Genomic DNA, 12397 nt, shown 5'->3' with positions numbered 1-12397 from the left:
GAGGAGTAGCTGGAGCCTCAGCAGCGTTTTCCTTTGGGTGTCGGGGAGCGCGAGGCTGCCTCTCCCGTCTGCTTGGACGCTCCTCCCAGGTGCCATCTGCCACAGCCGGAGCCCTGCGATTTGGGGGTTCACATTTATGCCCACATCATGGGCCTCCTAGTCCCTCTCACCCTGTTCCTTTCCTCACAGAACAAAACTTTCACCTGCACTCTGTTCATGCCCTTCGAAGAGTTCGAGAAACTTCCCACCAGCAGAGACGTGCTGGATTTCTTCCACAAGTACTTCCCGGACGCCGTCCCTCTCATGGGCGAGTAAGTCTTGAGATGTGCCATCGTCCCTAGCCAGTCCGGCTCAGTGGATAGAGCGTTGGCTTGCGGATTGAAGGGTCCCCGGTTTGATTCTGGTCAAGGGCACGTACCTTGGTTGCAGGCTCCCCGACCCCGACCAGGGTGCATGCAGGGGGCAACCAGTCGACGTGTCTCTCATCGATGTTTCTCTCTGCCTCTCCCTCTCCCTTCCACTCTCTCTAAAAATCAATGGAAAAATATCCTCGGGTGAGGATTAGCAACAACAAACAAACAAACAAAAAAGATATGCAATCATGACTTTTGCTCCATTGGTCTGAGTTATTCAAAAATCGAATGGAGATTATGCACCTTATCTGTTTTGCTTACACATGCCCAGTTGGGCAGTGACCTAGACAGGAAGCCTGCATTAGCAAAAGCGGACGCTGTGCTGTGAGCAGTGAGTTGAACAACCCCCGGCCACAGCCAGTTTCTCTGGGAAAGACAAGTCACCGGTGTCCCCAGGCCTGTCTATATCCGGTGCGGGCTCTCAGGCCCCTGGTGAACAAGCAGCTCTGAGCCACAGCAGATACCAGCAGCCCCAAGTTCACGCACCAGCTGTGCAAGCTTTCCTTCGTCTCAGCCCCTCAGTAAAACGGCGATAGCAATGGTGCCTGCCCCAGAGGTTTCCTGTGAGGACTGAAGGGCCCTGTGCCCATGAATCATTCATCACAGCGCCTGGCCCATAGAAAGTGATGGTATTGGCTCCTCGGGCCCATGTCAGCATCACCCCTCCCTGTGGGCCTTTGTCCCCTGGCCTCACTCAGTGCCTGTGTCCCACTGTCCCTCCCTCCTGGAGTCCAGCTCACTTTCTCCCCTGATGATGTCTTCACAGAGGCACACAAGGCTGCAGAAAGAGCACGGGTTTAAGACTTCTCTGCCCCTGACTTCCTTGAGTCTCAGGGTTTTCATCTTTAAAATGAACATCAGGCCTGGCCGATGTGGCCCAGTGGTTGAGCACTGACCTACGTATGAACCAGGAGGTCATGGTTTGATTCCTGGTCAGGGCACATGCCCAGTAGGGGGCATGAGAGAGGCAGCTGATCAATGGTTCTCTGTGATCATTGATGTTTCTCTCTCTCTCTCTCCCTCTCTGGAATCAACAAGAATATATCTTTTTAAGAAATGAAATGTGGGGATCAGAAGAAACTTCAGTTTCTCCCTCTCCTGCCATTCTTGTGTAGTTATCTGTCAATAAAGTCCTATGGTAACGAAGCCAATAGACATGAAAGGATGGGGCAGTGGTTAGTGCCTAGTTTACCATCTTTCCGTTCCGTTTCTCTTTCTCCGAAGGCAAGCCCTGACACGGGACTTCTTCCTGTTGCCCGCCCAGCCCATGATCTCTGTGAAGTGCTCCCCTTTTCACTTTAAGTCACGCTGTGTGCTGATGGGAGACGCAGCTCACGCCATTGTGCCCTTTTTTGGGCAAGGAATGAACGCAGTAAGTTCTCCGCGTCCCCCCCACACACACACACCTTCCCTAGGTAATAATATATCAAATAAAACCAAACATGCCCTAGTGGGTTTGGCTCAGGGGACAGAGCATCGGCCCTCAGACTGAAGGGTCCCGGGTTCGATTCTAGTCAAGAGCACATACCTTGGTTGCAGGCTCCAACCCTGGCCCTGGTTGGGAGGCAATCAATCCAAGTGTCTCTCTCACTTCGATGTTTCTCCCTCTCCCTTCCACGCTCTCTAAATATCAATGAAAAAATATCCTTCGGTGAGGATTAACAACAGCAGCAAAAAAAAAAAACAACCCAGAAAAAATAAAACGTAACTAACACTATCCTCACAGAGTCTCTGAGAACACAATCAATGCAACCATCATACCAGCTGTTTAACTAGATTCATCAGTAACTATAGGCAAGTCTTGAATTACTTGATCCAGCAATTTAATGTAGAAAAGGAAGCATGAAGCCTAAGATAGTTATGGGTGCACTTAGAAAATGTGTTGGTAACTTAACATTTGGAGACTTGACTTCCAGCAATACAAAACTTTGTTTTTAAAATTTTCTAGATATCATGCATAAGAATATAAATGTTAGGCGCAAAGAAAGAAAAGATCTCAAATTATCTTTTTTTCCTTTATTTCTCCCCCCCGTCTCCCCAAAGGAATGGAAATCACAATCGATGGGGTTAAATAAAACTGTGAAACAGATTAGGTGTTGAATACTATTGCTTTCAGGGAAATGTTATCATTTTGGCTAGAAAAATATTTCAGAAAAGAAATAGTGTTCAAATATCATGTGTGTGTTTGATAACTAATAGCTTTCTAATCATAGTCTTTTATTGTTTTGGTTACTGGGATACATTCCAAGTATAAATAGGTGGTGAATCCAATCAATTGTATTTTCTACAAAGCAGTGGTAAATATTTTGTTTTATGAAAACCTAAGAACACACCAATTTTAGTGGATAAGTACCCAAGGCTCTGGCATCAAAAGACGTGGGTTCAAACCCTCACTCTACAATTACACTTTGCACAGCTAACTTATCTTTATTTCCTTATCCGTAAAACTGGGATTTTATTAGTAACTACCGCATAGAGATCCTTGGGAAGCAAATGAATTAAGAGTTTAAAAGTGTTATTATCTCAGCCATAGAGGGTTTCTGTCACATTGAAATGAACAGTCTATATAACTGGCAAGTCTATTTGTTTCAGATGTAATTTCTATATTTGATGTGAAAACTTATCTTTTAACTTTTACATATTTTAGATCGCCTCTAAAACTGTAGTCTGAAGTTTTAGAAAGCGGGAAATATAGCTTTTGATTTTCTTCTTTCCCACTGTAGTTAGCATAGCACCTTCCTAATTTTGTGGAGTTCTTCATATTGGAAATTCGCTGTGCTCTTGGCTTATAGGAACTAAATTTATATGAGAGTTCTATCCTGTCATTAAATGTGAATCCTAAAGACCTGGAGAGTTCCAATATAATTCTAATACTCTTGGAAGATTCATATAATGCCGGGCGTGGCTCTTCAGTGTTGTGTGCTGGTTGAGGGTAAATATCCTATGACCTACCCATGGGAGGTCTGTTCAAAATTGCCAAGAAGCGTTGGTGATTTCCAGTTCATTTTTCCCCATTTGTTTCTTATTTTAGGGGTTTGAAGACTGCCTGGTATTTGATGAGCTAATGGAGAAGTTCAATAATGACCTCAGTAAGTACAATTTCTCAGGTGGACGCGGACCAGCCCTGCTGATTGACGGTGGGCCTATTTCTAATGCTGTATGACCACAGGCCCCCTCTGCCCAGTTCCTGTTCAGGATGATAAACGTTTCTGCTCATAGATCCTGCCACTCTCGTTGACCGTATCAGACGAGGAGCAGCCAGAGAGGGAAACCTAGTTTGCTTTAAGATAAGATAAAGTTCTGAGACCAAAATCTGGTGGCGTATGCTCCTTTCTCTCCCGTTCAACCTGGGTACCACCCTGCCTGTGCCCCGACAGCGGCCCCAGAAACACTGTCAGCAGCTCTGGTGTTTTCTCACTTTTTGCCCCATCAAAGGTTTCAATCTGATACTTCCATTTGCCTTTTGATTAAAACTGATTCCACCAATATGCCAATTTTACAAGTAAGGAAGTTTAAACATTTTATACGCAATTCTAAAATGAAATGTACATAATTTTTATCTGTAAAAGAAGTCACCAACAGTCGCCTCTCTGAAATCAATAAAAGTATATTAAAAAATAAAAGGTTAGAGAGAATAAAAGGTCAGAGAATAATTTTATCCATGCAGAGTCCAGCTCATTTTTATAGACTGTCTCAAAAACGATGTATTCTTTAATTTGGCTTCTAGGTATGTGTCTTCCTGAATTCTCAAGATTTAGAATTCCAGATGACCATGCGGTTTCAGACCTGTCCATGTACAATTACGTGGAGGTGAGTGAGAGAGTTTGGCTCTATTCTATGAGGTCATTTGCTGACACTCTAATAAACTTTTATTAAAAATTTGCGGATGAAGAAAATAGGACCAGAGGTATGGGTGCGTGGGACAGAATAACAGACCTCAGTGGGGTGTGGGGTTGGACGGGACAGGAAGAGATTAAACAAAGACATATATGTATAACCCATGGACACAGACAATAGTATGGGGAAGGCCTGGGGTGGGGCAGGGGTTGGGTGGAAGGGGGCGAAATGGGAAAATATGGGAGACATCTGTAATACTGTAAACAATTTAAAAAAAAGGTAACAAAAGAATACACACACACACACAGCTTTCCTTACACATCGGTGGTTTGTGACTATGTAGACGGTGATAATCATCCCTGCACCTCATCTCCATCTATGCTTCAGTGACATTTAGGAGGCGACGAAGACGATAAAGTACCAAACGCCAGTTCAAACTCGGATGATTCACAAACTCAAACCTTAGACGTTTGCTAGAGTCAGTAACATGCTATTTTAATGAACACAGAACGTTGATATGTGTTAATACGTTTGAAAAATCTAAGAAATCGCCTTTCCACTCTTAACCTTATAACCTCCACCCTTAGGGTAGCATTGAATATCCTTGGGGCTATTATGCCCTTCAAAAAAAAAAAAAAGCAACACCAAAACAATTCATGGTCAGAAGATGAATCATCTGAAGGAAAACGTAATTCCATTTTGAGTCAATCACTTGAAAAGCTCACAACCATTTGTTGTGGTTCTGGTTTAAAAATAATCCAATGAAAAAATTTACAAGACAAATGTAAAGAGAGCGTAGCTGTTTTTCCCTGGCTTCATAAGACAGGAAGTAGTCACGTGGCCTCCACCTTGAGCAGAGTGGTTTCATATGCAATGAAGGGAGTTCTACAAAAATACCCAAAGGCTCATGAGTATCTTCCCTGTGTCTTTCAAAACCAGGCAGCTACAACCCAGTATTTGTCCTGAATATAGAGTAGATTTAATCTTATCACTTCCTACCATCAACAATATTCCAAACCAACCAGGAAGCAACAGAAATTAGTCAAATCACCAGGCTCCCGGATTACCCAACAGATGCAGTTGAACAAACTGCACACAGTTCCCATACTGACCCCTGAGCAAACAGAGTTCTCCAACAGGCTCGACCTCTTTTTTTAAAAAATCTCTTTATTGATTAAGTTATTACATATGTGCCCTTATCCCAATGCTTGACCTCTTCAAGGTCATGTCCTCCCTACACTGTTGAGAATGACTAAAAGGGGTTGGGAAACAAGAATTGATTTGACTACTTTGTGTCTGGCTTTGTGATGAAGAGGAAGAGAGTAGTAAGTTGTAGGAAAGGAGTAAGGGTGCATGGTTCAAGGTATTCTTTAGGACTCTTGCGTTATTGCAGATGCGAGCACATGTCAACTCAAGATGGTTCATCTTCCATAAGAACGTGGAGCGATTTCTTCACGCGATCATGCCATCGACCTTCATCCCCCTCTATACCATGGTAAGGTCTGAATGTAAGACTTTGCCTCACTTTAAGCTTCTGTTCAGCCATTAAAGAATTACACAGCCCTACTTGGCGTGGCTCAGTGGAAAGAGCAACGGCCTACGGACTGAAGGGTCCCAGATTTGATTCCGGTCAAGGGCACATGCCCAGGTTGCGGGCTCCAACCCCAGTGGGGGTTGTGCAGGAGACAGCCGATCAGTGAATCGCTCTCATCGTTGATGGTTCTCTTTCACACCCCCTCTCCCTTCGTCTCTGAAATCAATAACAATCTATTTTAAAACAAAAATACACAGAATGCTCTTTAAACTTTCTTACAGGTCACATTTTCCAGAATAAGGTACCATGAGGCGATGTTGCGCTGGCGTTGGCAAAAAAAGGTCGGGACAGACTCACGTTTTTGGTTTGTTCTTAATTGGCTGTGTCCAGATGCGTAGTGTTTTGGTTCTGCATTCTTTAGGCAAGCGCAGAAATGCTGTGCTACATGAAATGTTTGCCTTCCAAATAAAGAAAAAGTGCCCTGGGTACACAGAAGGCAATGTGCCAAAGGTACAGAGAGAGCGAGAGAGCGAGAGAGCGAGCGCACACTTTGGAAGGGAAGATATTAAAAAACAAAAAGAGATTTGGTGCTAACTCTACACTTTTGACTATTTTAGCGAAGTGACTTTTGACTTTTTTTTAAGCAACTGAGTTCTGTTTCATGTAATACTCTTGGGGATTTCATTTGTAAAACTGGGCAAAAATTAATCACCTATAAAACATAGTCTAAGTCCAATGCATGGCTATGCCACACTCATTTTGGGCAATGGACCTAGAGAAGCCAATAAACAGACATTCAGATTCCACATCTTCCACTTTGGAAATCTTACAACTTCATTCACCCAACAAATGGTTTTGTTTAGTGTAGAGACTGAGCTGGGCCTGGTGGTGAACAAGAACTAGCCCCTGCCCTTCACAGAGCTCAGAGACGAGTGGGGGAAATGTTGTGGAAAGACATAAACTGCCCCTGGAGAGAATGGGGGTGGGCCCAGGCACCTGGAAGCTGAAGACCACCGCCCCCCCCCCAAGGCCCAAGTGGAAATGGCAAGGATTTCAGGGGAGCTGGAAGGTAGCAAATCCATGTGCAAGTGGCTAGAGGAGGAGCCAGAATGGTAAGCAGTCTTCAACATCTTTTTTTGAATGAGTAAGGTGTAATCCTATATAATAAAAGGGTAACATGCAAATTGACCCTAACGGCAGAAAGATCAGTCGCTATGACGTGCACTGACCACCAGGGGGAAGACGCTCAATGCAGGAGCTGCCCCCTGGTGGTCAGTGCAGTGGCGGGAGCCTGTCCCGCCTTCTCGGCAGCGCTAAGGCTGTCCAGGCTGCCAGAGGGATGTCTCACTGCCAGCTTAGGCCCAATCCCCCCGGGGAGCAGGCCTAAGCTGGCAGGTGGACATCCCCCGAGGGACTACAAGAGGGCACAGGCTGGGCTGAGGGACCCCCCTGAGTGCACTAATTTTCGTGCACCGGGCCTCTAGTTGACATATAACATTACACTGATTTCAAGTGTACAACATGATTCAATGTTTGTATATACTGCAACGTGATCACCACGCTCTTCTCATGGACACTGTGCAGGGGCTGAGCTGTGAGTCTGACTCTCTCTCATCATAGATGTTTCCCTCTCCCCTCCTGTCTGAAATCTATAAAAATATATTTTAAAAAAAGATTTGAATCTCTGGACGAATAACATGAGAATTCTTGCTGTGTTTACAGGTGATAAACAAAGGGTTCTTCATCTTCGGAACGCTGATAGCCATCGGCAGTACCTACTTCCTTATACGCTCCATGGCCCCGAGGCCCCTGGACTACTTGAGAAGACCATGGGATTGGGTCACTAACCTCCAGAATACAGGACACGTTTCCCTGAAAACTCCCTGGAGTCACTAGAACAAATCTCCACTGTCATCAGCAGGTGACAGAAAGGTCCTGAAGTAACAAATACACTTGATTTCTCTGTAACCAAATCTCAGGACCAAAGCCATGGCTCCCATCATCATATTTAAGTCACTCATGGAAGATGTTTGTCAGCTTAGAATTAAATCCAATGTGGAATTTCCGTGTGTTCACTGAGAATGTTTTTAAGGCCACCACTTCAAGTTGCCATGAGTAAGCTTCCCACAACGCTATGCTCACGTCATGTCCTTCTAAATATAAAAGTGAACTGATACCTCTTTCACTTCTCGAAGAGGAAGGCTGTGGGGTGTCTAGGAAGACACTGAACACACTCTTTCTTTAAAGGGCAGAATAGAGGATTTAGTCAACGCCTGGGACTAAAGATCACCATTTGCCTAACATGTTAAGGGCACTTTTCATCGCTTAGATGCAACTGACCTAAGCACAGGGCTCAGACGCACTTGAAACTAGAACTGTAAATGAGGAATTTAGGGGCTTGCTAGTGGATTTGTGCCTCATCACAATGAATCGATATTCTTTTCCAGTCTTCAAAGGTCCGTATTACCTTCTGAAGACCAGCAAAGTCTATGGATGCCATGCCGAGTGAAGGATGGGAAGGGTTGTGTTTATAAATTAAATATCTGCATGTACAAGAGGATAGAAAGGAAACCAAGGGAGATGGTATTCATATAAACACGAAGCCGTATTTTATTCCATTTCAGACTTTTAGAAGCAATGTACTAACTTATTTTTGAACTGCATGCTGCGGCAGAACCAGAATAAACTGACTTTAAAAAAATTGTTTTAAGTTTATGTATTTCAGAGAGGAAGGGAGAGGGAGGGAGAGATAGAAACATCGGCGATGGGAGAGAATTATTGACTAGCTGCTTCCTGCACGCCTCCCACTGGGGATCGAGCCCACAACCTGTGAGGCTAAGTTCTAACCCAGGACTTGCCTCTGGATTCAGCCCTTAATCACTAGGAGCCTCAGTCCTCTCATCTTTAATATAGTCCATTGACCTGTGTAGTATCGTAGAACCTTTAATGGTGTTTGTTTTCTAATTTACTTAAAGAAGTATAAAATGGATTATTTTACCTAGATCGTCAAATCGCTAAGACAGCCTGAGAGAATCATGATATTGGGACCATTTCTCCAAGATTCTGGAAACTCTTTTATTCAGATTATAACCCTCGGATTCTCAGAGCAGGCAGCAAACATGTGATGTGCAGAGTTCTGCACGGCTAAGCCCACAGCTGCTCTTGAATGAGAACTGATTTCCCAAAGGAACTCTTGCCGGAAACTGCTGTGACTTCCAATTCACAGCTAATGACTGTGAAGTGGGCTTTGATGAGGAATCTGTGATTGGTTTCATTAGGGGCTTGGTTGCCGGTAAGAGCACTTGGTGAAATCTCAGTGGTTCCAGTCCGTTAAAACCAGCGTATCTCACCCGGCCGGCATGGCTCAGTGGTTGAGCATCCACCTATGAACCAGGAGGTCACAGTTCAATTCCAGGGCAGGGCACATGCCTGGGCTGCAGGCTTGATGCCCAGTGTGGGGCGTGCAGGAGACAGCTGATCAGTGATTCTCTCTCATCACTGGTGTTTCTCTCTCTCTCTCTCTCTCTCTCTCTCTCTCTCTCTCTACCCCTTACTCTCTGAAATCAATAAAAATATATTTAAAAAATAAATAAATAAAATCAGCATATTTGCTCCTAGTTTGTTCCCAGTAGAGGTATTAAGGAGTAAGGGCTTACATTTTAAAGTTCTTTGACAAAGTTCCTCAGATAAAATGCTCCTTAGAAGTTCCTCCTATTATTATTATACATGTTTTATTAAGGTGAGGGAAAATATTCCTGTACATCAAAAATATGCTCTTAAATAAACTGGTTATTTCTGACTATACTAAGCTCATTATGCTACAAAAATACAAATGCTTTAAATACTGATTTTTAAAAAGGTACCTGACATACTGTTGATACTTAGTATGTAAGTTTAAACTGGAAAATGTATTGCAGTTCAACAGACTCTAAGGGTTCCTTTTATTTCTAGCATTATTATGAAAATTAAGGAAAAATTTCCAAATAAATTAGAGCATGTGCTTATAGTACTTAAAATATATTTGAACTAACATATCTAAATTACTGATACTATCTAAAGTTATATTCAAGAAACTAGATGCTTATTAAAATCATGTATTCATATGGACAGAGAATAGAAAGTAACATGAATAATTAAAACATTTGATTTTTTTTTTTTTTTTTTTTTTTTTAGAGTAGAGGGACCAGACACGTAGATACAAAAGATAATTTCTCTTCGGGTTTTTTCTTCTCCCTTGAGTTTGTGGAATCTAACAATCTTCTAATCACATAAACAATCATCACCTAAACACTTACACTTGGCACGTTTTCTCACACGTAATTTTCCCGAACATTACACAGATCATGACTCCAACAAGGATACCAACCAAGGGTCTATTGCAGCGGTTCTCAACCTGTGGGTCGCGACCCCTTTGGGGGTCGAACGACCCTTTCACAGGGGTCGCCTCAGACCCTCCTGCATATCAGATATTTACATGACGATTCATAGCAGTAGCAACATGACAGCTATGAAGTAGCAACGAAAATCATGGTATGGTTGGGTCACAACATGAGGAGCTGTATTGAAAGGGCCAGAAGGTTGAGAACCACTGGTCTATTGCCTATTGACCAGAACCTCTCACGACCCAGATAACTCCTCTTAGACTAGGATTAGGAGGTCTCCATGCTCAGATTGGATCTCTGAGGTTTGCAAATACCCTCAGCTTGCCTAAGCGCATGACAATCTCTAGCGCCCCCTAGAGACTTTGAACTTGAACCCACAGAAAACCCAAGCTACCAGACAGCCCCGCTTCCCAGAGTCACCACCTCCCCTTCCTTTGCCCTTGGTTTCTCACTCCAAACAGTTGCTGATCACCTAGTGCCGTGGTCGGCAAACTGCGGCTCGCCAGCCACATGCGGCTCTCTGGCCCCTTGAGTGTGGCTCTTCCTAAGCCTTAGGAGGACCCTAATTAAGTGAATAACAATGTACCTACCTATATAGTTTCAGTTTAAAAAATTTGGCTCTCAAAAGAAATGTCAATCGTTGTACTGCTGGTATTTGGCTCTGTTGACTAATGAGTTTGCCGACCAGTGAACTAGTACTCGCACGTGCTGTTCAGCTGTGGGTGAGAAAATAAGACTGGGTCTCTGCCCTGAGGAATTAATTCACTGTTTGGTGAGGGTGACACGCACACGGACTGCTTCCATGAGGGATTCATGCCACGGGGGAGGGGAGGAGGGAGGGCTACGGGAATCCACAGGATGGGTGATCCGTTCAGACCAGCAGATCCTGAGCTTAGCCTTCCGAGGTGAGTCGCAGGAAAGACAGGAGAATGTTCCAGGGGAAAGAAGAGCATTACGGCAAAGGACACGTGGTGGCAAGATCTAGGAACAAGAAACATTGCAGCTGGCTGAACCCTCAAGTGGCAAGAAAGTGGGCGTGTCAGGAGAGGATGCTGGCGAGGAGGACGGAGGAGGACGAGGGATGGCCGTGCGGGCCCTGGCAGTCACACCCGGGGACCTTGTTTTCAATCATGCAGGCAATGGAACGGCTCCAGGAGTTTAAGCGAGGCAGTGACACGAGAGTGTTTATATTTGAGGACAATTACTCTGGTGGCAGCGTGAAGAAAATGGACCGGAGGAAAACAAGGATCAAGGAAGGAAAACGAAGGTCCTTAGGAATTGTGTCCGTGGCAGGAGGTGAGGGGGGAAACGATACATGGAAACATCTTTGAGGTTGAAGAGAGAAAGACTGATAATTGGATGGGGGGCCGGGTGAAATAAGGATGAAGAACAGTCAGATTACTCTCCAATGGCTGGGGAGCTGGGAATGACCAATCACAGCCTCAGGCAGCACCAGAGGCCAGAGGGAAGTAGGCGGTGCCTCTAGACCAGTGGTTCTCAACCTTCCTAAAGCCGCGACCCTTTAATACAGTTCCTCACGTTGTGGTGACCCCCAATTTCATTGTTACAAATTGAACATAATTAAAACATAGTGATTAATCACAAAAACAATATGTAATTATGTATGTGTTTTCCCGATGGTCTTAGGCGACCCCTGTGAAAGGGTCGTTCGACCACCAAAGGGGTCGCGACCCACAGGTTGAGAACCGCTGCTCTAGAGCCAGGCGATTCAGACACCATAGGGGCACCCACCACCCTGGTCACCCAGGAAGCGATGCCCACGACCACAGGCCCAGAGAATAGACTGACAGTTGACAGAGGTGAGGGAGGCTGGGGGGAGGGGGTTAGGGGAGGGGGATGAAAAAGGGGAAGAATGAGAAGTATCAATTGGTAGCTGCAGACCAGTGACGGAGATGTAGATTACAGCATGGGGAAAGGAGTCAGTGATATTGTGACAACGGTGTGGGGCCAGCTGGGTACTTAAAGGACATACCTGTCTAACCACTATGCTGTCCATCTGAAACGAACACAGAATCATGTTGAGTGTGAACTGTAACTGAACATTGATTTTTGAAAATTATTTAAAGAAAACGAAAACTTGCGTTCTATCACCATCTGCTGGGAAGCAGAAGAAAAACATCTCATCAAAGGGCTGAATTATTAAAACAGAAACAGGACCTAAAGAGGAAGAGTGCTCACTATTTCAAAGGCGCCAACCGAGGAACAGCCCA

At 44.5% G+C, this 12397-nt stretch overlaps 1 protein-coding gene across 3 annotated transcripts in view; it reads left to right on the top strand.

The window, feature by feature from the left end:
* The window catches only part of KMO (kynurenine 3-monooxygenase), a 30190-nt gene extending 22345 nt beyond the window's left edge, over nt 1–7845 (top strand). For all 3 annotated transcript variants that reach the window (XM_059677848.1, XM_059677849.1, XM_059677850.1), the window contains 7 exons: nt 190–311; nt 1638–1785; nt 3445–3502; nt 4141–4223; nt 5644–5745; nt 6066–6125; nt 7507–7845. In XM_059677848.1, the coding sequence (XP_059533831.1) occupies nt 190–311; nt 1638–1785; nt 3445–3502; nt 4141–4223; nt 5644–5745; nt 6066–6125; nt 7507–7680 (747 nt within the window). In that variant the 3' untranslated portion in view covers nt 7681–7845. The remainder of the gene's footprint in view (nt 1–189; nt 312–1637; nt 1786–3444; nt 3503–4140; nt 4224–5643; nt 5746–6065; nt 6126–7506) is intronic.
* The last annotated feature ends 4552 nt before the right edge of the window (nt 7846–12397 follow it).

Source organism: Myotis daubentonii, chromosome 20 (genome assembly GCF_963259705.1).
Source record: "Myotis daubentonii chromosome 20, mMyoDau2.1, whole genome shotgun sequence".
In the NCBI taxonomy this organism is placed as follows: Eukaryota; Metazoa; Chordata; class Mammalia; order Chiroptera; family Vespertilionidae; genus Myotis; species Myotis daubentonii.
The sequence above is the reverse complement of the archived record's forward strand: the minus strand, read 5'-3'. Positions and strand labels throughout refer to the sequence as shown.